The sequence below is a fragment of the Myxine glutinosa genome, chromosome 4, assembly GCF_964187855.1.
Source record: "Myxine glutinosa chromosome 4, kmMyxGlut1.1, whole genome shotgun sequence".
Classification (NCBI taxonomy): domain Eukaryota; kingdom Metazoa; phylum Chordata; class Myxini; order Myxiniformes; family Myxinidae; genus Myxine; species Myxine glutinosa.
Window position 1 is genome coordinate 74,175,090 of NC_136264.1, and position 23,001 is coordinate 74,198,090.

The 23,001-nt window shown below is 33.9% G+C and overlaps 1 protein-coding gene across 1 annotated transcript in view; it reads right to left on the minus strand.

Annotated features, from left to right (window-relative positions):
• Positions 1–1,311: 1,311 nt before the first annotated feature.
• LOC137424775 (uncharacterized) overlaps positions 1,312–23,001 on the minus strand; it is a 74,695-nt gene continuing 53,005 nt past the window's right edge. Inside the window, exons 3-4 of the mRNA XM_068112569.2 lie at positions 5,020–5,559; positions 1,312–2,835 (exon numbers count right to left, since the gene is read on the minus strand). Coding sequence (XP_067968670.2) covers positions 2,366–2,835; positions 5,020–5,559 — 1,010 coding nt within the window. The 3' untranslated portion in view covers positions 1,312–2,365. The remainder of the gene's footprint in view (positions 2,836–5,019; positions 5,560–23,001) is intronic.

The window sequence follows — 23,001 nt, forward strand, 5'->3', positions numbered from 1 at the left end:
TGTTTGGCATTGAGGACCTCCATCCATTGTTGAGAAAGCAGAAGCAGCATGTCCAGAGTAGAGTGACCAGGTCTGAAACCAAATTGATGATCAGAGATCAAGCCATTGGAGAAGAGGAAAGATTTCATATCTGAAGCAATGATGGATTCCATGACTTTGCTGATAATTGGGAGAAGGCTGATTGGTCTGTAGTTGCTGTGATCTGTTTTTACACCTTTTTTGTGCAAAGCGGTGATGTTGGCAGATTTCCAAGCAGATGGAAGATGACCTTGAGCAAAAGAGAGGGCGAAGAGAACAGAGAGAGGGAGTGAAAGAGCGGAAGAACAGGATTTTAGGACCCGTGGGCTGATGCCGTCAGGTCCAGTTGCAGAATCCGAGTCGAGGGTTGACAGAAACTTTTCCACCTTGTCAGGAGGAAAGGACACAGAGTCCAGGAGCAGCTGGGTATGAATGGGTACGGTGGGTATGGGACACAAGATTTAGAGGCAAACACAGAGTTGAGGCATTCAGCTTTTTCACGTGCGGAGTCAGCCGTGTGGCCATTTGAGGTGAGGGAGGGGATGGAGGGGGAACAAACACCAGAAACAGATTTGACCAGACGACCAGATGATTACCTTGCCTTTCTTTCCTTTACATCCGTTTCGCTTTAGTGATTTCCCCATTGGATACCTGTGGCACGATTTGGCCAACGTTTAAGAATCGGGTCTAGTTTCTGCTAATGGTTCGAGCCGCGGGCTGCCATCCGCTCGGCAAATAACATCTTGTCCACGGTCTCGAACGAGGTTGCTCACCTGCCTCTCCGGAGGGAGCTTGAGCAGCTTCAGGACTCACGTCGGTCAGTCGCACACAAGGGGATTAATCCCCCCTTCTTTAGGGGAAAAAGGCCGACGTAGAGATCCATAACAATATATATAATGAAAAAAAAAAGATCGTTTTTTAAAAGTTTAAAAAAAAAGAAAATCGCTCGATTGTGCCTAAGCCTTTTAAAATTAATGACAGTTAAAAACAAGCACACATTTGCATAAATAAATACGAAACAATCACCAGACATTTGAATACAAATAAATCAAAATTCCGGAAGTGTACGAATTTGGTAGTACGGCTTCTTCTTCTTCCTGATTCCATCACACTTAACTCAGAAATATGAGCCACATTCACCCACCAGCATATATATGAACCCCCTTCCCCCCTCTCCCCTCCCCTTCCCACCGCTTTCCCCCCTTGCCCCCTCCCCTTCTCCCCCCTACCCTTTCCTCTCTCCCCCCCTCACCCTCCCGGCAACGCCGGGTACTTCTTCGAGTATATAATATATGCAGAATAAACCTATGCCAAGGTGTTTTATTAGAGTAGAGTAGGTGTTTTATTTCATAAGCACAAAAAAAATAAAACATTCTGATGCTAAGCATTGTGGAAAAATGTATTACAGCAAAGAGGTGATATAGCATCATGCTGCGACTGCAATAAGGAACATGGCAAAGCATACCAAAAACATTCTTTCCTCAAACAAGTTTGGCTGGTACTGCAGGTTAAGTCACCATCAGAGCTGTTGACTCAGTGTCATGGTCATTGCAAAGGTCACATGAAAGATTAGTTTATAAATATATCTGAAGGTAATGTAAAGGCTAACCTCTCCCCCTTAATATAAGCAATTGAGACTTGCATGTCATTCATTGTCATATATGACATGCATCGTTCATACTGTAGCAGTTTATAGTTTTGGTAAACACTTGTAATCTTTATTTCATTTACTCTAGCCTTGGCTATCCAAGGCAACTTGCGAAACTGTCAGTGCCACACTTCCGGTTCGTATTCATTGGTAGTTCCATAATGGGGGGGGGGGGGGGAGTAAGTGGGGATGGGGGGGAGTAAGTGGGGATGGGGGGGGGGGGGGGAGTAATGTCATTAATTTACTCATAAATTAAGTTATGATTAGAAACTCATTAAGGAGACGTGATGGGTAAAACATTAGGTTTAAAAAGTAAAAGAAAGCTGAAACCAGTAGGAAATGTTGCTGTTGAGGCAGAAATGATACCCCATGAATAACGTTGATAAAGCATGGGATTATACATAAGACTTATAAAAAAAATTATACGTTGATAAAGCATCCGGGGTACCAAACCTGCAAAACTGCAACTATTTGGCAGTAAAGCACAATTCCAAATGGCACAGACATCTATACATAGTATACAAACAATAAGAGAAAAATACTTTAAAAAAAAACATAAAGATGGCTTGGAGCAGGCTCGGTTTTACACTTGATGTTTGACGGGTCTTGTTAGCAGTAACGTAACCCCCGAACACGAGATGAAGTGCTCTGCAAGTTTCTTGCTCGAGCTTTCCTTCTTTCATCACAACTTGAGGGAAGTTAGCTTTTCGGCGCAACAACCTTCCAATGCCCTGGCCCTACCATTGTTATTTGTTGAGGGACAGGCTTTTGAAGTGGACTGGTACTTGTTTTATTTTCATCTTCGAAAGATGGATATTTGGCGAAGGTTTTCCCATTCAACATAATGCGGCGCTCGTCAGACTTTGTGCGAGAGATTTGCCACATCTTGGGTGGAACTTCGCCAAAAGAGCGTGAGCGAGATGGTGTTTGAGAGGCCGAATTGGAGCCCTTTTGGTGTCGAAACTCAGGTCTATCAAAATATACGACGTCACTTTTTACAAAGGCTTGCTCGGTGAAGTGGGGAAAAGGGGAAGAGGGAACATAAAGATTCTGATCCCTTGGGCTATGACCCAAGCCTGTATCGCTATCGTTGCTGTTGTTGTTGTTGTGGTTGTGGTTGTTGAGAAGACCCAGCATCAATGCCCTCCGTCTCTGCACATTTACTCCAGCTACAACATTGTGAAATAGAAGAAAAAAGTTATGGAAAAAAAGACCGAAAAACTACACAGTAGGGAAAGAGAAAATATAAAAGGCAGGAAGGGCAATAAAATGGCTTCAACATTTTGAATAGAAGTGGCAGAAAGAGGATGAAGAGATACAAGTGTAATGATGGTAATGATTTATTATTATTATTATTATTATTATTATCATTATTATTATTATTATTCATGCCATAACCGCTTCTGGTGGCCATTGGCGATAGAAAGCACATACAGCGCTTTCAGAAAGTATTCACACCCCTTGACTTTTCCACATTTTGTTGTGTTACAGCTTGAATTTAAAATGGGTTCAATTGAGATTTTTTGTCACTGATCTACACATAATGCCCATCATGTCAAAGTGGAATTTTGTTTTTTTTGGAAATTTTTACAATATAATTAAAATTAAATACAGAAATATCTAACTTACATAAATATTCAACCTCCTGAGTCAATACTTTGTAGAAGCGTCTTTGGCAGCAATTACAGCTTTGAGTCTTCTTGGGTATGTCTGCATCAGCTTTGCACATCTGGATTTGGGGAGTATCTCCCAATCTTCCTTACAGATTTGCTCAAGCTCTGTCAAGTTGGAGCGTTGGTGGACAGCAATCTTCAAGTCTTTCCACAGATTCTCTATTGGATTCAAGTCTGGGCTTTGGCTGGACCACTCAAGGACTTTCACATTCTTGTTCTGAAGCCATTTCAGTGTTGCTTTGGCTGTATGCTTGGGGTCATTGTCCTGTTGGAACGTAAATCTTTGCCGCAGTCCAAGGTTTTTTGCACTCTGAAGCAGGTTCTTCTCGAGGATTTATTCACTCTATCCTTACAAGACTCCCAGTCCCTGCTGCTGAAAAGCATCTCCTTAGCATGATGCTGCCATCACCATGCTTCATGGTAAGGATGGTGTTCGATGGGTGATGAGCTGTGCTCAGTTTCCGCCAGACGAAGCGCTTTGCATTCAGGGTACAGAGTTCAATTTTCGTCTCATCAGACCACAGAATATTTTGCCTTATGCTCTCAGTCTTTCACGGGCTGTTTGCAAACTCCAGGCATGCTGTCATGTGCCTTTTTCTCAGGAGTGGCTTCTGTCTGGCCACTCTCCCAAAATGCCGAGATTTGTGAAGTGCTGCAGAGATAATTGTCCTTCCGAAAGGTTGTCCCATCTCAGCCAAGGAACTCTGTAGTCTGTCAGTGGTCATTGGTTCTTGGTCACCTCCCTGACCAAGGTCCTACTTGCCCAGTTTGATCAGACAGCCAGCTCTAGTCAGAGTCTGGGTAGTTCCATATTTTTCCCATTTCCTAATGATGGAGCTCACTGTGCTTTTGGGAACTTTCAACACTCTAGAAATAGTTTTATTCTCTTCCCCAGATCTATGCCTCCTCACAATTATATATCGGAGTTCTCCGGACAGTTCCTTGAATTTCATGGTAAAGTTTCTGCTCTGAGATGCATTGTCAACTGTGGGACCTCATACAAAGGGGGCGGTTTCTTTCGAAATCATGTCCAATCAATTGAATTGGCCACAGGTGAACTCCAATGAAGTTGTAGAGCTATATCAAGGATGATCAAAAGAAACTGGATGCTGTTGGAAATTGGACCTGAGCTAAATTTGGAGTGTCATAGCAAAGGGTTTGAATACTTATTAACTCGACACATTTCAGCTTTTTATTTTTTAATTACTTTGCAAAAATTTCTAAAATAAAAATTACACTTCGACATTTTGGGGTATTATGTGTAGACCAGTGAAAAAAAAAATCTCAATTAAATCCATTTAAAATTTAGGCTGTAACACAAGAAAATGTGAAAAAGTCAAGGGGTGTGAATACTTTCTAAAGGCACTGTACATGCAATCTATCTGTAAGCTATAATCTTGTTTGGTGCTACTCTGCATCAGATGTGGAATTTCCAATACCCTGGTACTCATTGCGCCAACCTCGGAAGGATGGCAGGCTGAGTCAATCCCACCTGGTGTTCATTCAACAGCCGACCAGGATTCAAACTCGGGACCCTAGGATCCCAAGCCAACCACCCTAGCCGTTAAGCCAACGCCAGGTCTTATTGTGATGTAATATGTAATACAATGTAATACAGTGTTGTAATACAATGTAAATTGGCAGTCAGATTCCTTGTAAAATTAAGATTACGATAAGTACCTTTTACGATTGTATTGAAGTTCTTTGGTTGTGCAGGAGCAATGCGATGAGCAGCACTGCAGTTATGAGGCCCCTTGGGATCCGATGGAGATAATGGAGTTTGAATGGTCTCTCGAGGTGAATGTGAAGACACATCACTATCACTGCCTCGTCCTTGCTCATCACTACTGCCTCCAGCTTCCCCCATGTTTTGCATAGACAGCTTGTCTGGAGAAAGATGGTTCCCATTCTCTAGCGTTTTTGATGGTGTGGGAGCTTCAGGGGATGCAGGGCCAAAGACTTGTGCATGTTGCTGCTGTTGGGCTGGGTGAGCGGTCCTGTCATTTTCCAAGGCTAAAGTTAATGAGGCTTCTCTGCTCTGTTGAGATGATGAGTCTGGCAAGTTGCGCTCCACATGGTCTGCTTCTGATGTTTCTTCAGTGCTGGTGCATACAGCAGCAGCAGCATCAGCATCAGCAGCATCAGCATCAGCATCAGCATCAGCAGCAGCATCAGCAGCATCAGCAGCAGCAGCATCAGCATCAGCAGCAGCAGCCTCATCTGCATAAACAGAGAGCTTTGTCAGCCACGCTGAACTTCCACAGCTATAACCTCAACAATCATTCATCCAATATTTTCATCATAAAGTGCTCATTACTATGTTTTTAAAAGACTACATTTTTCACATCTGTACATTCCATTTGTGATCAAATATTGTCGAGTATGAAGAAGTTGTCACAAGTACAAATTTGTGACAACTTCATCATACTTGACCATCATTGTTCTCTTTTGTCTGAAGATTACACAAGTTGTACTCGTTTTTTACCTCATCATTTGCAACTCAATCTTTTGTTCAACAAACATGACAAGTACCTGGAAGGTTTGAGTTTCAATTTCAGGTAAAACAAGTAAAAAAACTAGAGGTTCCCAGGAACCTGAACTCAGCTGGTCTATATCAATATGGTTAGAATATGCATAATAGAACCACAAACTATATAGTTTATATGTGCTAAAAATATATGGCAAAAATTGATTTTTCAATATGGCCGCCCTGCCACGCCAATTTTTGGGCGTGCAACGCCCAAATGCAATCCCAAACTAGTTTATGTCTTAAAGATGCTGCATAACAAGTTTCATCAAATTTTATCAATATTTGTGACTTTTAGAGCGTAGACGTCGAATTGTTTACAGACGACAGACAGACAGACAGACAGACGATAGACGGACGACGGACACTGCGTGTCGACAAAAACTCAGCTGGACATGGTCTAGTTGAGTTAAAAAGCAAAAATCACTTCGTCATGATGCAGAGGGGGATATAACTCCTGTGTGATGCAGGAAATATAAAAAGTAAGAATTCAGGAAACTTGAGGATAAAATGTGTTCCACATCAAGGAATTGGTGAGTGCCCGACATGGTAGTACAGAGGTACTTATCTTTGAGCTCTCTAGCCTAATTAAATTTTCAATCCTCACTATAGAATATAGACTGTCAGATTGGTGCTCCTTAGGCAGGATGTTACGTCACACCGTACGCCACCCTTCATGTGAACTTTAGAGCTTGGTGTCCTGTCTGCTAGCACGAGTTGGATCTGCAATACCTACTGTGTCGTTCACAAAGAGTTAACGACTTGAATCAGCACCCTGAACAGATTCCAAAATGGCCAGCCAGTTCGTGAAAGACTTGGGTCACAAACGTTCCACTACATCAACCCCACACGTTGGGAATAATTGGGGCTATTGAAGTATTAGTCATAGTAGCAGTCGGTAATATAGGACAGGGGCAATCTTAAAATGGCCATACCCTTGGGTGCTCACCTGGTAGAATAAAGCAGTATACCACACTTACTAAAGGTATTTTAAACAATATCAATGTATTTTAATCCAATTTAAATGGTTGCTAGAAGAAAGGGCAGCATGTAGAATCATAATAACATAATCATAAGATTATATAAACCAAAAAAAACCAACCTATTTTGGGGGGGCAACCCCTTCCTCACCCCCCCCCCCCCCTCCTCCCCCTTTCCCCCGACGCTCCCCCTCCGTAGAAACGCTTCGACCGCAAATTTTCTAAAGCCGTGAATAAACATTAGTACATCACGGGTGGTAAAGGTTGTGATCAAGTTTCATCAAAATTGTGTGTGTAGTTTTGGTGAAGAGAGCAAAGACCTATTTTATGGGGTCAAACCCCCGATATACTCCTTAAACCACGATCTTTTTATGCTGTAAACAAACTTTGAGACATCACGGGTGGTGAAGGTTGTGGTGAAGTTTCATCAAAATGATGTGTGCAGTTTCAGAGAAAAAAGCAAATACCTATTTTGGGGGGCTCAAACCTGGACCTACTTTGACCCCCGGTAGAACCCCCGAGACCTCGATTTCCTTAATTCTGTGAACAAGCTTTGATATATCACAAGTGATGAAGGTTGTGGTGAAGTTTCATCGAAATAGTGTGTGTAGTTTCAGAGGAAAAAGCAATTTCCTATTTTGAGGGTCAAACCTGGATCCACTTTGACCCCAGGTAGATCCTCTTGGACCCCGATTTTTTTCATGCCGTGAACAAACTTCAGTCACAACACAACAAATATTTTCTTCTTTTTTTGTGTACAATATCGAGGCTCGTGTAAGAGCTAACATTAATCACAAAAAGACAAACGGACACATAAAACATATGATAAAAGGAGCGGGAGACAAGATGGGGAGAGAGAGGGAAGCACACAAGTACAACAGGAGAGAACAGGGACATCGAGAGATCTGTGGGAGGGAGAGGGCTTGGGGGAAGGAGGCACGGGAAAGGAAAGGGGGGGGGGGTGGGGGAGAGGTATAAAACACATGGACATTGCTAGGACTTCCAGGAAAGAAGTCGGAATTTCAAAAAAGTGGATCTGGGGTGAATTAACGGGGGTAGAAAAGATCAAGGTTTTGGATGGGGAAAGACAAGAGATGGTGGTGAACAGCTGTTTTGAAGACCTGGAGGAAGGAGTGGGATTGAAGGGAGTGAGGGAGTTTGAAAGTTTGGTTGCAATCCCATCAGCAGTTACGGAGAAGAAGTTGTAAGTGTTTACAGACCGACGGGACTGACGACACACCATCCCATAAGTTCCCCGGAACTTTGTTCCAGGTGAATTGAAAATTCAATGGAGGATTAAAATGAGAAAAATACAGCAAAACATGCATGTTGCATAAAACTAATCAGATGAACAGCCAGAGGAAATACAGTGCATTCAGAAAGTATTCAGACCCCTTGACTTTTTCAAATTTTGTTATGTTGCAGCCTTATGCTGAAATCGTTTAAATTCATTTTTTCCCTCATCAATCTACACTCAATACCCCACAATGACAAAGAGAAAACAGGATTTTAGAAAGTTTTGCAAATTTATTAAAAAGAAAAAACTGAAATATCACATTGACATAAGTATTCAGACCCTTTGCTATGACACTTGAAATTTAGCTCAGGTGCCTCCCATTTCTCTTGATCATCTTTGAGATGTTTCTACACCTTGATCGGAGTCCACCTGTGGTAAATTCAATTGATTGGACATGATTTGGAAAGGCACACACCTGTCTATATAAGGTCTCACAGCTGACAATGCATATCAGAGTAAAAACCAAGCCATGAGGTCGAAGGAACTGCCTGCAGAGCTCAGAGACAGGATTGTGTTGAGGCACAGATCTGGGGAAGCCTACAAAAAAATCTCTGCTACATTGAAGGTTCCCAAGAGCACAGAGGCCGCCCGGCCAAACTGAGCAATCGGGGGAGAATGGCCTTGGTAAGAGAGGTGACCAAGAACCCGATGGTCACTCTGGCTGAGCTCCAGAAATCCTGTGTGGAGATGGGAGAAGCTTCCAGAAGGACAACCATCACTGCAACACCCCACCGATCTGGGCTTTATGGCAGAGTGGCCAGACGGAAGCCAAACAGTTCAATCTTGGTTTCATCAGACCACAGAATCTTGTTTCTCACAGTCTGAGAGTCCTTTAGGTGCTTTTTTGCAAACTCCGAGCGGGCTTTCATGTGTCTTTCACTGAGGAGAGGCTTCCGTTTGGCCACTCTGCCATAAAGCCCACATCTGTGGAGTGTTGCAGTGATGGTTGTCCTTCTGGAAGTTTCTCCCATCTCCACACAGGATCTCTGGAGCTCAGCCAGTGACCATCGGGTTCTTGGTCACCTCTCTTACGAAGGCCCTTCTCCCCCGATTGCTCAGTTTGGCCGGGCGGCCAGCTCTCGGAAGAGTCCTGGTTGTTCCAAACTTCTTCCATTTAAGAATAATGGAGGCCACTGTGCTCTTGGGAACCTTCAATGCAGCAGAATTTTTTTTTGTAGGCTTCTCCAGATCTGTGCTTCGACACAATCCTGTCTCTGAGCTCTGCAGGCAGTTCCTTCGACCTCATGGCTTGGTTTTTGCTCTGATATGCATTGTCAGCTGTGAGACCTTATATAGACAGGTGTGTGCCTTTCCAAATCATGTCCAATCAATTGAATTTACCACAGGTGGACTCCAATCAAGGTGTAGAAACATCTCAAAGATGATCAAGAGAAATGGGAGGCACCCGAGCTAAATTTCAAGTGTCATAGCAAAGGGTATGAATACTTATGTAAATGGAATATTTCAGTTTTTTCTTGTTAATAAATTTGCAAAACTTTCTAAAATCCTGTTTTCTCTTTGTCATTTTGGGGTATTGAGTGTAGATTGATGAGGAAAAAAATGAATTTAAACGATTTCAGCATAAGGCTGCAACATAACAAAATGTGAAAAAAGTGAAGGGGTCTGAATACTTTCTGAATGCACTGTAAATAAATGGTTGGGCGAGTGGGGGAGGGGAGGGGTTTCGGAGGAGGCAGGACAGGTAAGCAAAGCTTAAATCTATAGGCACGATCAGAGTATGCACTGCCAGAGATGGCATGCAGAAAGAAAAAGAATGCAACATGCTGAAAGCTAAATTATGCAGGTTGATCGTCGAAACAAACAAAATGTCAGCAAACTATAATAGAACAAAACTGACGTTCTTGTCTGATCAGTAAGAAAACGTCGCTGTGTGATAAATATTCCAGTTTTGATCGAACACTTGCGATTTCCTGTACCTTCAAACTATCCCCATGGCCAGGTGAACACAAGTGTAACTCTATTCTGAATACTGTCCAATGTCCTCGTTTAATTCTGCCAAACTACGTTTCCAAAGAAGAGGATTACAAGATCAAGTAAAAAAAAAAAAATTTTTGAGGCACAAATGGGGAAATGGGTATTTTGGTCTGACGAATCAAAAGGAATCTCATGGAAAACTACGTTGCATCTGATCGTAGCCAAATGTGAAATTAAATAAACAATGGCTCTGCTAGTGAGAGGGCTAAATGTATTTATTCCGTTTTTGTTTCCAAATCTCTCGTACTCTACCCCACATTCCATGTACCCAGCCTACCCGCTTACAGCGAAATGCTCAACAGTCTTTCTCACTTTGGTGGTGAAATCTCTTGCAACCCGAGACTCCGATTCAGTGACGAAACCAGATGGCATCAGCACAAGTGTCCTGAAAACCTGCTCTGCCACTCTTGCTCATCGTCTCTCCGCTTGGTTCAACTTGTCCCCGAGTCCCCGTCAGTCTAATTGGAAGTCAGCAAACACCGCAGCATTGCACAAAAGTCACAAATCGTCTAAACTACAGACATATGAGGTTAATTCCAATCATCAGCAAGGTCATGGAATCCATCGTCACAGTCAAATCCTTCCTTTCCTCCAACGACCTGATCTCAAACCCGGTCACTCTACCCGAGATATGCTGCTTCTTCCCTCCCAACAATGGATGGAGGCCCTCAATATTAGACATGAAATCAGAGCTCTCAATGCATCTCGAGCATTTGACACAATCCGGCATCCTAATTTCTGCTCAAACTCCCAGCCTACATCATTCAAGGCCACCTCCTCCCAAGGATTGCTGGTTCCCGCAACTCTCACAATCAGCACATGACACTCAAAAGCATTCTCTTTTTCAAAGGCAGGCAATTCTAAAGTGTAATTCTAATGGGTATTGTTAAGGGTTCTCAAGAGTAATTTTAAAGGTTAATTCTAAAAAGTAATTCGAAACGGTATTTCTAAAGGGTAATTCTGAAGGGTATTGTTAAGGGTTCTAAAGGGTGATTTTAAAGGGTTCTTAAAAGGCAATTCTAAAGGGTAATTCTGAAGTGTAATTCGAAAGTGTAATTCTAAAGGGTAATTCTGAAGTGTAATTCTAAAGTGTAATTCTAAAGGGTAATTCTAAAGGGTAATTCTGAAGTGTAATTCTAAAGTGTAATTCTAAAGTGTAATTCTAAAGGGGAATTCTAAAGTGTAATTCTAAAGTGTAATTCTAAAATGTAATTCTAAAGTATAATTCTAAAGGGTAATTCTAAAGTGTAATTCTAAAGGGTAATTCTAAAGGGTAATTATAAAGTGTAATTCTAAAGGGTAATTCTAAAGTGTAATTATAAAGTGTAATTCTAAAGGGTTATTCGAAAGTGTAATTCTAAAGGGTAATTCTAAAGTGTAATTCTAAAGTGTAATTCTAAAGGGTTATTCGAAAGTGTAATTCTAAAGGGTTATTCTAAAGTGTAATTCTAAAGGGTTATTCTAAAGTGTAATTCTAAAGGGTTATTCTAAAGTGTAATTCTAAAGGGTAATTCTAAAGTGTAATTCTAAAGGGTTATTCTAAAGTGTAATTCTAAAGGGTTATTCTAAAGTGTAATTCTAAAGGGTTATTCTAAAGGGTTATTCTAAAGTGTAATTCTAAAGGGTTATTCTAAAGTGTAATTCTAAAGGGTTATTCTAAAGTGTAATTCTAAAGGGTAATTCTAAAGTGTAATTCTAAAGTGTAATTCTAAAGGGTTATTCTAAAGTGTAATTCTAAAGGGTTATTCTAAAGTGTAATTCTAAAGGGTAATTCTAAAGTGTAATTCTAAAGGGTTATTCTAAAGTGTAATTCTAAAGTGTAATTCTAAAGTGTAATTCTAAAGGGTTATTCTAAAGTGTAATTCTAAAGGGTAATTCTAAAGTGTAATTCTAAAGTGTAATTCTAAAGTGTAATTATAAAGTGTAATTCTAAAGGGTTATTCTAAAGTGTAATTCTAAAGTGTAATTCTAAAGGGTAATTCTAAAGTGTAATTATAAAGTATAATTCTAAAGGGTAATTCTAAAGTGTAATTATAAAGTGTAATTCTAAAGGGTAATTCTAAAGTGTAATTATAAAGTGTAATTCTAAAGGGTAATTCTAAAGTGTAATTATAAAGTGTAATTCTAAAGGGTTATTCTAAAGTGTAATTCTAAAGGGTAATTCTAAAGTGTAATTCTAAAGTGTAATTCTAAAGGGTTATTCTAAAGAGTAATTCTAAAGTGTAATTCTAAAGTGTAATTCTAAAGTGTAATTCTAAAGGGTAATTCTAAAGTGTAATTCTAAAGGGTAATTCTAAAGTGTAATTCTAAAGTGTAATTCTAAAGGGTAATTCTAAAGTGTAATTCTAAAATGTAATTCTAAAGTGTAATTCTAAAATGTAATTCTAAAGGGTAATTCTAAAGTGTAATTCTAAAATGTAATTCTAAAGGGTAATTCTAAAGTGTAATTATAAAGTGTAATTCTAAAGGGTAATTCTAAAGGGTAATTCTAAAGTGTAATTCTAAAGGGTAATTCTAAAGGGTAATTCTAAAGGGTAATTCTAAAGGGTAATTCTAAAGAGTAATTCTAAAGGGTAATTCTAAAGTGCAATTCTAAAGGGTAATTCTAAAGGGTAATTCTAAAAAGTAATTCGAAACGGTATTTCTAAAGGGTAATTCTAAAGGGTAATTTTAAAGGTTAATTCTAAAAAGTAATTCGAAACGGTATTTCTAAAGGGTAATTCTGAAGGGTATTGTTAAGGGTTCTAAAGGGTGATTTTAAAGGGTTCTTAAAAGGCAATTCTAAAGGGTAATTCTGAAGTGTAATTCTAAAGTGTAATTCTAAAGTGTAATTCTAAAGTGTAATTCTAAAATGTAATTCTAAAGGGTAATTCTAAAGTGTAATTATAAAGTGTAATTCTAAAGGGTAATTCTAAAGGGTAATTCTAAAGTGTAATTCTAAAATGTAATTCTAAAGGGTAATTCTAAAGTGTAATTATAAAGTGTAATTCTAAAGGGTAATTCTAAAGTGTAATTCTAAAGGGTAATTCTAAAGGGTAATTCTAAAGTGTAATTCTAAAGGGTAATTCTAAAGGGTAATTCTAAAGGGTAATTCTAAAGAGTAATTCTAAAGGGTAATTCTAAAGTGTAATTCTAAAGGGTAATTCTAAAGGGTAATTCTAAAAAGTAATTCGAAACGGTATTTCTAAAGGGTAATTCTGAAGGGTAATTCTAAAGGGTAATTTTAAAGGTTAATTCTAAAAAGTAATTCGAAACGGTATTTCTAAAGGGTAATTCTGAAGGGTATTGTTAAGGGTTCTAAAGGGTGATTTTAAAGGGTTCTTAAAAGGCAATTCTAAAGGGTAATTCTGAAGTGTAATTCTAAAGTGTAATTCTAAAGTGTAATTCTAAAGGGGAATTCTAAAGTGTAATTCTAAAATGTAATTCTAAAGTGTAATTCTAAAATGTAATTCTGAAGTGTAATTCTAAAGTGTAATTCTAAAGGGTAATTCTAAAGTATAATTCTAAAGGGTAATTCTAAAGTGTAATTATAAAGTGTAATTCTAAAGGGTAATTATAAAGTGTAATTCTAAAGGGTAATTCTAAAGTGTAATTATAAAGTGTAATTCTAAAGGGTAATTCTAAAGGGTAATTCTAAAGTGTAATTCTAAAGTGTAATTCTAAAGGGTAATTCTAAAGTGTAATTATAAAGTGTAATTCTAAAGGGTAATTCTAAAGGGTAATTCTAAAGTGTAATTATAAAGTGTAATTCTAAAGGGTAATTCTAAAGTGTAATTATAAAGTGTAATTCTAAAGGGTAATTCTAAAGGGTAATTCTAAAGTGTAATTATAAAGTGTAATTCTAAAGGGTAATTCTAAAGTGTAATTATAAAGTGTAATTCTAAAGGGTAATTCTAAAGTGTAATTATAAAGTGTAATTCTAAAGTGTAATTCTAAAGGGTAATTCTAAAGTGTAATTATAAAGTGTAATTCTAAAGGGTAATTCTAAAGTGTAATTATAAAGTGTAATTCTAAAGGGTAATTCTAAAGTGTAATTCTAAAGGGTAATTCTAAAGTGTAATTCTAAAGTGTAATTATAAAGTGTAATTCTAAAGGGTAATTCTAAAGTGTAATTATAAAGTGTAATTCTAAAGGGTAATTCTAAAGTGTAATTCTAAAGGGTAATTCTAAAGTGTAATTATAAAGTGTAATTATAAAGTGTAATTCTAAAGGGTAATTCTAAAGTGTAATTATAAAGTGTAATTCTAAAGGGTAATTCTAAAGTGTAATTCTAAAGGGTAATTCTAAAGTGTAATTATAAAGTGTAATTCTAAAGGGTAATTCTAAAGGGTAATTCTAAAGTGTAATTCTAAAGTGTAATTCTAAAGTGTAATTCTAAAGTGTAATTATAAAGTGTAATTATAAAGGGTAATTCTAAAGGGTAATTCTAAAGTGTAATTCTAAAGTGTAATTATAAAGTGTAATTCTAAAGGGTAATTCTAAAGTGTAATTATAAAGTGTAATTCTAAAGGGTAATTCTAAAGGGTAATTCTAAAGTGTAATTATAAAGTGTAATTCTAAAGGGTAATTCTAAAGTGTAATTATAAAGTGTAATTCTAAAGGGTAATTCTAAAGTGTAATTATAAAGTGTAATTATAAAGTGTAATTCTAAAGGGTAATTCTAAAGTGTAATTATAAAGTGTAATTCTAAAGGGTAATTCTAAAGTGTAATTATAAAGTGTAATTATAAAGTGTAATTCTAAAGTGTAATTCTAAAGGGTAATTCTAAAGGGTAATTCTAAAGTGTAATTATAAAGTGTAATTCTAAAGGGTAATTCTAAAGTGTAATTCTAAAGGGTAATTCTAAAGTGTAATTATAAAGTGTAATTCTAAAGTGTAATTCTAAAGTGTAATTCTAAAGGGTAATTCTAAAGTGTAATTCTAAAGTGTAATTCTAAAGTGTAATTATAAAGTGTAATTCTAAAGGGTTATTCTAAAGTGTAATTCTAAAGTGTAATTCTAAAGGGTAATTCTAAAGTGTAATTATAAAGTATAATTCTAAAGGGTAATTCTAAAGTGTAATTCTAAAGGGTAATTCTAAAGTGTAATTATAAAGTGTAATTCTAAAGGGTAATTCTAAAGTGTAATTATAAAGTGTAATTCTAAAGGGTAATTCTAAAGGGTAATTCTAAAGTGTAATTCTAAAGTGTAATTCTAAAGGGTAATTCGAAAGGGTAATTCTAAAGTGTAATTATAAAGTGTAATTCTAAAGGGTTATTCTAAAGTGTAATTCTAAAGTGTAATTCTAAAGTGTAATTCTAAAGTGTAATTCTAAAGTGTAATTCTAAAGTGTAATTCTAAAGGGTTATTCTAAAGAGTAATTCGAAAGTGTAATTCTAAAGGGTAATTCTAAAGTGTAATTCTAAAATGTAATTCTAAAGTGTAATTCTAAAATGTAATTCTAAAGGGTAATTCGAAAGTGTAATTCTAAAGGGTAATTCTAAAGGGTAATTCTAAAGTGTAATTCTAAAGTGTAATTCTAAAGGGTAATTCTAAAGGGTAATTCTAAAGTGTAATTCTAAAGGGTAATTCTAAAGTGTAATTCTAAAGTGTAATTCTAAAGGGTAATTCTAAAGTGTAATTCTAAAATGTAATTCTAAAGTGTAATTCTAAAATGTAATTCTAAAGGGTAATTCTAAAGTGTAATTCTAAAGGGTAATTCTAAAGGGTAATTCTAAAGTGTAATTCTAAAGGGTAATTCTAAAGGGTAATTCTAAAGGGTAATTCTAAAGGGTAATTCTAAAGTGTAATTCTAAAGGGTAATTCTAAAGGGTAATTCTAAAGTGTAATTCTAAAGTGTAATTCTAAAGTGTAATTCTAAAGGGTAATTCTAAAGGGTAATTCTAAAGTGTAATTCTAAAGGGTAATTCTAAAGGGTAATTCTAAAGGGTAATTCTAAAGTGTAATTCTAAAGTGTAATTCTAAAGTGTAATTCTAAAGTGTAATTCTAAAGTGTAATTCTAAAGTGTAATTCTAAAGGGTAATTCTAAAGTGTAATTCTAAAGGGTAATTCTAAAGTGTAATTCTAAAGTGTAATTCTAAAGGGTAATTCTAAAGTGTAATTCTAAAATGTAATTCTAAAGTGTAATTCTAAAATGTAATTCTAAAGGGTAATTCTAAAGTGTAATTCTAAAGGGTAATTCTAAAGGGTAATTCTAAAGTGTAATTCTAAAGGGTAATTCTAAAGGGTAATTCTAAAGGGTAATTCTAAAGAGTAATTCTAAAGGGTAATTCTAAAGTGTAATTCTAAAGGGTAATTCTAAAGTGTAATTCTAAAGGGTAATTCTAAAGGGTAATTCTAAAGGGTAATTCTAAAGGGTAATTCTAAAGGGTAATTCTAAAGTGTAATTCTAAAGGGTAATTCTAAAGGGTAATTCTAAAGTGTAATTCTAAAGGGTAATTCTAAAGGGTAATTCTAAAGGGTAATTCTAAAGGGTAATTCTAAAGGGTAATTCTAAAGGGTAATTCGAAAGAGTAATTCTAAAGTGTAATTCTAAAGAGTAATTCTAAAGGGTAATTCTAAAGGGTAATTCTAAAGAGTAATTCTAAAGGGTAATTCTAAAGTGTAATTCTAAAGGGTAATTCTAAAGAGTAATTCTAAAGGGTAATTCTAAAGTGTAATTCTAAAGGGTAATTCTAAAGAGTAATTCTAAAGTATAATTCTAAAGGGTAATTCTAAAGAGTAATTCTAAAGTGTAATTCTGAAGTGTAATTCTGAAGTGTAATTCTAAAGGGTAATTCTAAAGAGTAATTCTAAAGTGTAATTATTCTAAAGTGTAATTCTAAAGTGTAATTCTGAAGTGTAATTCTAAAGTGTAATTCTAAAGGGTAATTCTAAAGTGTAATTCTAAAGTGTAATTCTAAAGTGTAATTCTAAAGAGTAATTCTAAAGGGTAATTCTAAAGTGTAATTTTAAAGGGTAATTCTAAAGTATAATTCTAAAGTGTAATTCTAAAGTGTAATTCTAAAGTGTAATTCTAAAGTGTAATTCTAAACGGTAATTATAAAGGGTAATTCTAAAGGGTAATTCTAAAGGGTAATTCTAAAGTGTAATTCTAAAGTGTAATTCTAAAGTGTAATTCTAAAGTGTAATTCTAAAGTGTAATTCTAAAGTGTAATTCTAAAGTGTAATTCTAAAGTGTAATTCTAAAGTGTAATTCTAAAGTGTAATTCTAAAGGGTAATTCTAAAGGGTAATTCTAAAGGGTAATTCTAAAGGGTAATTCTAAAGTGTAATTCTAAAGGGTAATTCTAAAGTGTAATTCCAAAGGGTAATTCTAAAGAGTAATTCTAAAGGGTAATTCTAAAGGGTAATTCTAAAGGGTAATTCTAAAGTGTAATTCTAAAGGGTAATTCTAAAGGGTAATTCTAAAGGGTAATTCTAAAGTGAAATTCAAAGTGTAATTCTGAAGTGTAATTCTAAAGTGTAATTCTAAAGAGTAATTCTAAAGGGTAATTCTAAAGTGTAATTCTAAAGTGTAATTCTAAAGGGTAATTCTAAAGGGTAATTCTAAAGAGTAATTCTAAAGTGTAATTCTGAAGTGTAATTCTAAAGTGTAATTCTAAAGTGTAATTCTAAAGTGTAATTCTAAAGTGTAATTCTAAAGTGTAATTCTGAAGTGTAATTCTGAAGTGTAATTCTAAAGTGTAATTCTGAAGTGTAATTCTAAAGTGTAATTCTAAAGTGTAATTCTGAAGTGTAATTCTAAAGTGTAATTCTAAAGTGTAATTCTAAAGTGTAATTCTAAAGTGTAATTCTAAAGTGTAATTCTAAAGTGTAATTCTAAAGTGTAATTCTAAAGTGTAATTCTAAAGTGTAATTCTAAAGTGTAATTCTAAAGTGTAATTCTAAAGTGTAATTCTAAAGTGTAATTCTAAAGTGTAATTCTGAAGTGTAATTCTAAAGTGTAATTCTAAAGTGTAATTCTAAAGTGTAATTCTAAAGTGTAATTCTAAAGTGTAATTCTAAAGTGTAATTCTGAAGTGTAATTCTAAAGGGTAATTCTGAAGTGTAATTCTAAAGTGTAATTCTAAAGTGTAATTCTAAAGTGTAATTCTAAAGTGTAATTCTAAAGTGTAATTCTAAAGTGTAATTCTAAAGGGTAATTCTAAAGGGTAATTATAAAGTGTAATTCTAAAGGGTAATTCTAAAGGGTAATTCTAAAGTGTAATTCTAAAGAGTAATTCTAAAGGGTAATTCTAAAGGGTAATTCTAAAGAGTAATTCTAAAGAGTAATTCTAAAGGGTAATTCTAAAGGGTAATTCTAAAGGGTAATTCTAAAGGGTAATTCTAAAGTGTAATTCTAAAGGGTAATTCTAAAGGGTAATTCTAAAGTGTAATTCTAAAGAGTAATTCTAAAGGGTAATTCTAAAGGGTAATTCTAAAGAGTAATTCTAAAGAGTAATTCTAAAGGGTAATTCTAAAGTGTAATTATAAAGTGTAATTATAAAGTGTAATTCTAAAGGGTAATTCTAAAGTGTAATTCTAAAGGGTAATTCTAAAGGGTAATTCTAAAGGGTAATTCTAAAGAGTAATTCTAAAGGGTAATTCTAAAGTGCAATTCTAAAGGGTAATTCTAAAGGGTAATTCTAAAAAGTAATTCGAAACGGTATTTCTAAAGGGTAATTCTGAAGGGTATTGTTAAGGGTTCTAAAGGGTGATTTTAAAGGGTTCTTAAAAGGCAATTCTAAAGGGTAATTCTGAAGTGTAATTCTAAAGTGTAATTCTAAAGTGTAATTCTAAAGTGTAATTCTAAAGTGTAATTCTAAAGTGTAATTCTAAAATGTAATTCTTAAGGGTAATTCTAAAGTGTAATTATAAAGTGTAATTCTAAAGGGTAATTCTAAAGTGTAATTCTAAAATGTAATTCTAAAGGGTAATTCTAAAGTGTAATTATAAAGTGTAATTCTAAAGGGTAATTCTAAAGTGTAATTCTAAAGGGTAATTCTAAAGGGTAATTCTAAAGTGTAATTCTAAAGGGTAATTCTAAAGGGTAATTCTAAAGGGTAATTCTAAAGAGTAATTCTAAAGGGTAATTCTAAAGTGTAATTCTAAAGGGTAATTCTAAAGGGTAATTCTAAAAAGTAATTCGAAACGGTATTTCTAAAGGGTAATTCTGAAGGGTAATTCTAAAGGGTAATTTTAAAGGTTAATTCTAAAAAGTAATTCGAAACGGTATTTCTAAAGGGTAATTCTGAAGGGTATTGTTAAGGGTTCTAAAGGGTGATTTTAAAGGGTTCTTAAAAGGCAATTCTAAAGGGTAATTCTGAAGTGTAATTCTAAAGTGTAATTCTAAAGTGTAATTCTAAAGGGGAATTCTAAAGTGTAATTCTAAAGTGTAATTCTAAAATGTAATTCTAAAGTGTAATTCTAAAATGTAATTCTGAAGTGTAATTCTAAAGTGTAATTCTAAAGGGTAATTCTAAAGTATAATTCTAAAGGGTAATTCTAAAGTGTAATTATAAAGTGTAATTCTAAAGGGTAATTCTAAAGTGTAATTCTAAAGGGTAATTCTAAAGTGTAATTATAAAGTGTAATTCTAAAGGGTAATTCTAAAGGGTAATTCTAAAGTGTAATTCTAAAGTGTAATTCTAAAGGGTAATTCTAAAGTGTAATTATAAAGTGTAATTCTAAAGGGTAATTCTAAAGGGTAATTCTAAAGTGTAATTATAAAGTGTAATTCTAAAGGGTAATTCTAAAGTGTAATTATAAAGTGTAATTCTAAAGGGTAATTCTAAAGGGTAATTCTAAAGTGTAATTATAAAGTGTAATTCTAAAGGGTAATTCTAAAGTGTAATTATAAAGTGTAATTCTAAAGGGTAATTCTAAAGTGTAATTATAAAGTGTAATTCTAAAGTGTAATTCTAAAGGGTAATTCTAAAGTGTAATTATAAAGTGTAATTCTAAAGGGTAATTCTAAAGTGTAATTATAAAGGGTAATTCTAAAGTGTAATTATAAAGTGTAATTCTAAAGGGTAATTCTAAAGTGTAATTCTAAAGTGTAATTATAAAGTGTAATTCTAAAGGGTAATTCTAAAGTGTAATTATAAAGTGTAATTCTAAAGGGTAATTCTAAAGTGTAATTCTAAAGGGTAATTCTAAAGTGTAATTATAAAGTGTAATTATAAAGTGTAATTCTAAAGGGTAATTCTAAAGTGTAATTATAAAGTGTAATTCTAAAGGGTAATTCTAAAGTGTAATTCTAAAGGGTAATTCTAAAGTGTAATTATAAAGTGTAATTCTAAAGGGTAATTCTAAAGGGTAATTCTAAAGTGTAATTCTAAAGTGTAATTCTAAAGTGTAATTCTAAAGGGTAATTCTAAAGTGTAATTATAAAGGGTAATTCTAAAGGGTAATTCTAAAGTGTAATTCTAAAGTGTAATTATAAAGTGTAATTCTAAAGGGTAATTCTAAAGTGTAATTATAAAGTGTAATTCTAAAGGGTAATTCTGAAGGGTAATTCTAAAGTGTAATTATAAAGTGTAATTCTAAAGGGTAATTCTAAAGTGTAATTATAAAGTGTAATTCTAAAGGGTAATTCTAAAGTGTAATTATAAAGTGTAATTATAAAGTGTAATTCTAAAGGGTAATTCTAAAGTGTAATTATAAAGTGTAATTCTAAAGGGTAATTCTAAAGTGTAATTATAAAGTGTAATTATAAAGTGTAATTCTAAAGTGTAATTCTAAAGGGTAATTCTAAAGGGTAATTCTAAAGGGTAATTCTAAAGTGTAATTATAAAGTGTAATTCTAAAGGGTAATTCTAAAGTGTAATTATAAAGTGTAATTCTAAAGGGTGATTCTAAAGTGTAATTATAAAGTGTAATTCTAAAGTGTAATTCTAAAGTGTAATTCTAAAGGGTAATTCTAAAGTGTAATTCTAAAGTGTAATTCTAAAGTGTAATTATAAAGTGTAATTCTAAAGGGTTATTCTAAAGTGTAATTCTAAAGTGTAATTCTAAAGGGTAATTCTAAAGTGTAATTATAAAGTATAATTCTAAAGGGTAATTCTAAAGTGTAATTCTAAAGGGTAATTCTAAAGTGTAATTATAAAGTGTAATTCTAAAGGGTAATTCTAAAGTGTAATTCTAAAGTGTAATTCTAAAGGGTAATTCTAAAGGGTAATTCTAAAGTGTAATTCTAAAGTGTAATTCTAAAGGGTAATTCTAAAGGGTAATTCTAAAGTGTAATTATAAAGTGTAATTCTAAAGGGTTATTCTAAAGTGTAATTCTAAAGTGTAATTCTAAAGTGTAATTCTAAAGTGTAATTCTAAAGTGTAATTCTAAAGTGTAATTCTAAAGGGTTATTCTAAAGAGTAATTCGAAAGTGTAATTCTAAAGGGTAATTCTAAAGTGTAATTCTAAAATGTAATTCTAAAGTGTAATTCTAAAATGTAATTCTAAAGGGTAATTCTAAAGTGTAATTCTAAAGGGTAATTCTAAAGGGTAATTCTAAAGTGTAATTCTAAAGTGTAATTCTAAAGGGTAATTCTAAAGGGTAATTCTAAAGTGTAATTCTAAAGGGTAATTCTAAAGTGTAATTCTAAAGTGTAATTCTAAAGGGTAATTCTAAAGTGTAATTCTAAAATGTAATTCTAAAGTGTAATTCTAAAATGTAATTCTAAAGGGTAATTCTAAAGTGTAATTCTAAAGGGTAATTCTAAAGGGTAATTCTAAAGTGTAATTCTAAAGGGTAATTCTAAAGGGTAATTCTAAAGGGTAATTCTAAAGGGTAATTCTAAAGTGTAATTCTAAAGGGTAATTCTAAAGGGTAATTCTAAAGTGTAATTCTAAAGTGTAATTCTAAAGTGTAATTCTAAAGGGTAATTCTAAAGGGTAATTCTAAAGTGTAATTCTAAAGGGTAATTCTAAAGGGTAATTCTAAAGGGTAATTCTAAAGGGTAATTCTAAAGTGTAATTCTAAAGTGTAATTCTAAAGTGTAATTCTAAAGTGTAATTCTAAAGTGTAATTCTAAAGGGTAATTCTAAAGTGTAATTCTAAAGGGTAATTCTAAAGTGTAATTCTAAAGTGTAATTCTAAAGGGTAATTCTAAAGTGTAATTCTAAAATGTAATTCTAAAGTGTAATTCTAAAATGTAATTCTAAAGGGTAATTCTAAAGTGTAATTCTAAAGGGTAATTCTAAAGGGTAATTCTAAAGTGTAATTCTAAAGGGTAATTCTAAAGGGTAATTCTAAAGGGTAATTCTAAAGAGTAATTCTAAAGGGTAATTCTAAAGTGTAATTCTAAAGGGTAATTCTAAAGGGTAATTCTAAAGTGTAATTCTAAAGGGTAATTCTAAAGGGTAATTCTAAAGGGTAATTCTAAAGGGTAATTCTAAAGGGTAATTCTAAAGGGTAATTCTAAAGGGTAATTCTAAAGTGTAATTCTAAAGGGTAATTCTAAAGGGTAATTCTAAAGTGTAATTCTAAAGGGTAATTCTAAAGGGTAATTCTAAAGGGTAATTCTAAAGGGTAATTCTAAAGGGTAATTCTAAAGGGTAATTCTAAAGAGTAATTCTAAAGTGTAATTCTAAAGAGTAATTCTAAAGTGTAATTCTAAAGGGTAATTCTAAAGGGTAATTCTAAAGAGTAATTCTAAAGGGTAATTCTAAAGTGTAATTCTAAAGGGTAATTCTAAAGAGTAATTCTAAAGTATAATTCTAAAGGGTAATTCTAAAGAGTAATTCTAAAGTGTAATTCTGAAGTGTAATTCTGAAGTGTAATTCTAAAGGGTAATTCTAAAGAGTAATTCTAAAGTGTAATTATTCTAAAGTGTAATTCTAAAGTGTAATTCTGAAGTGTAATTCTAAAGTGTAATTCTAAAGT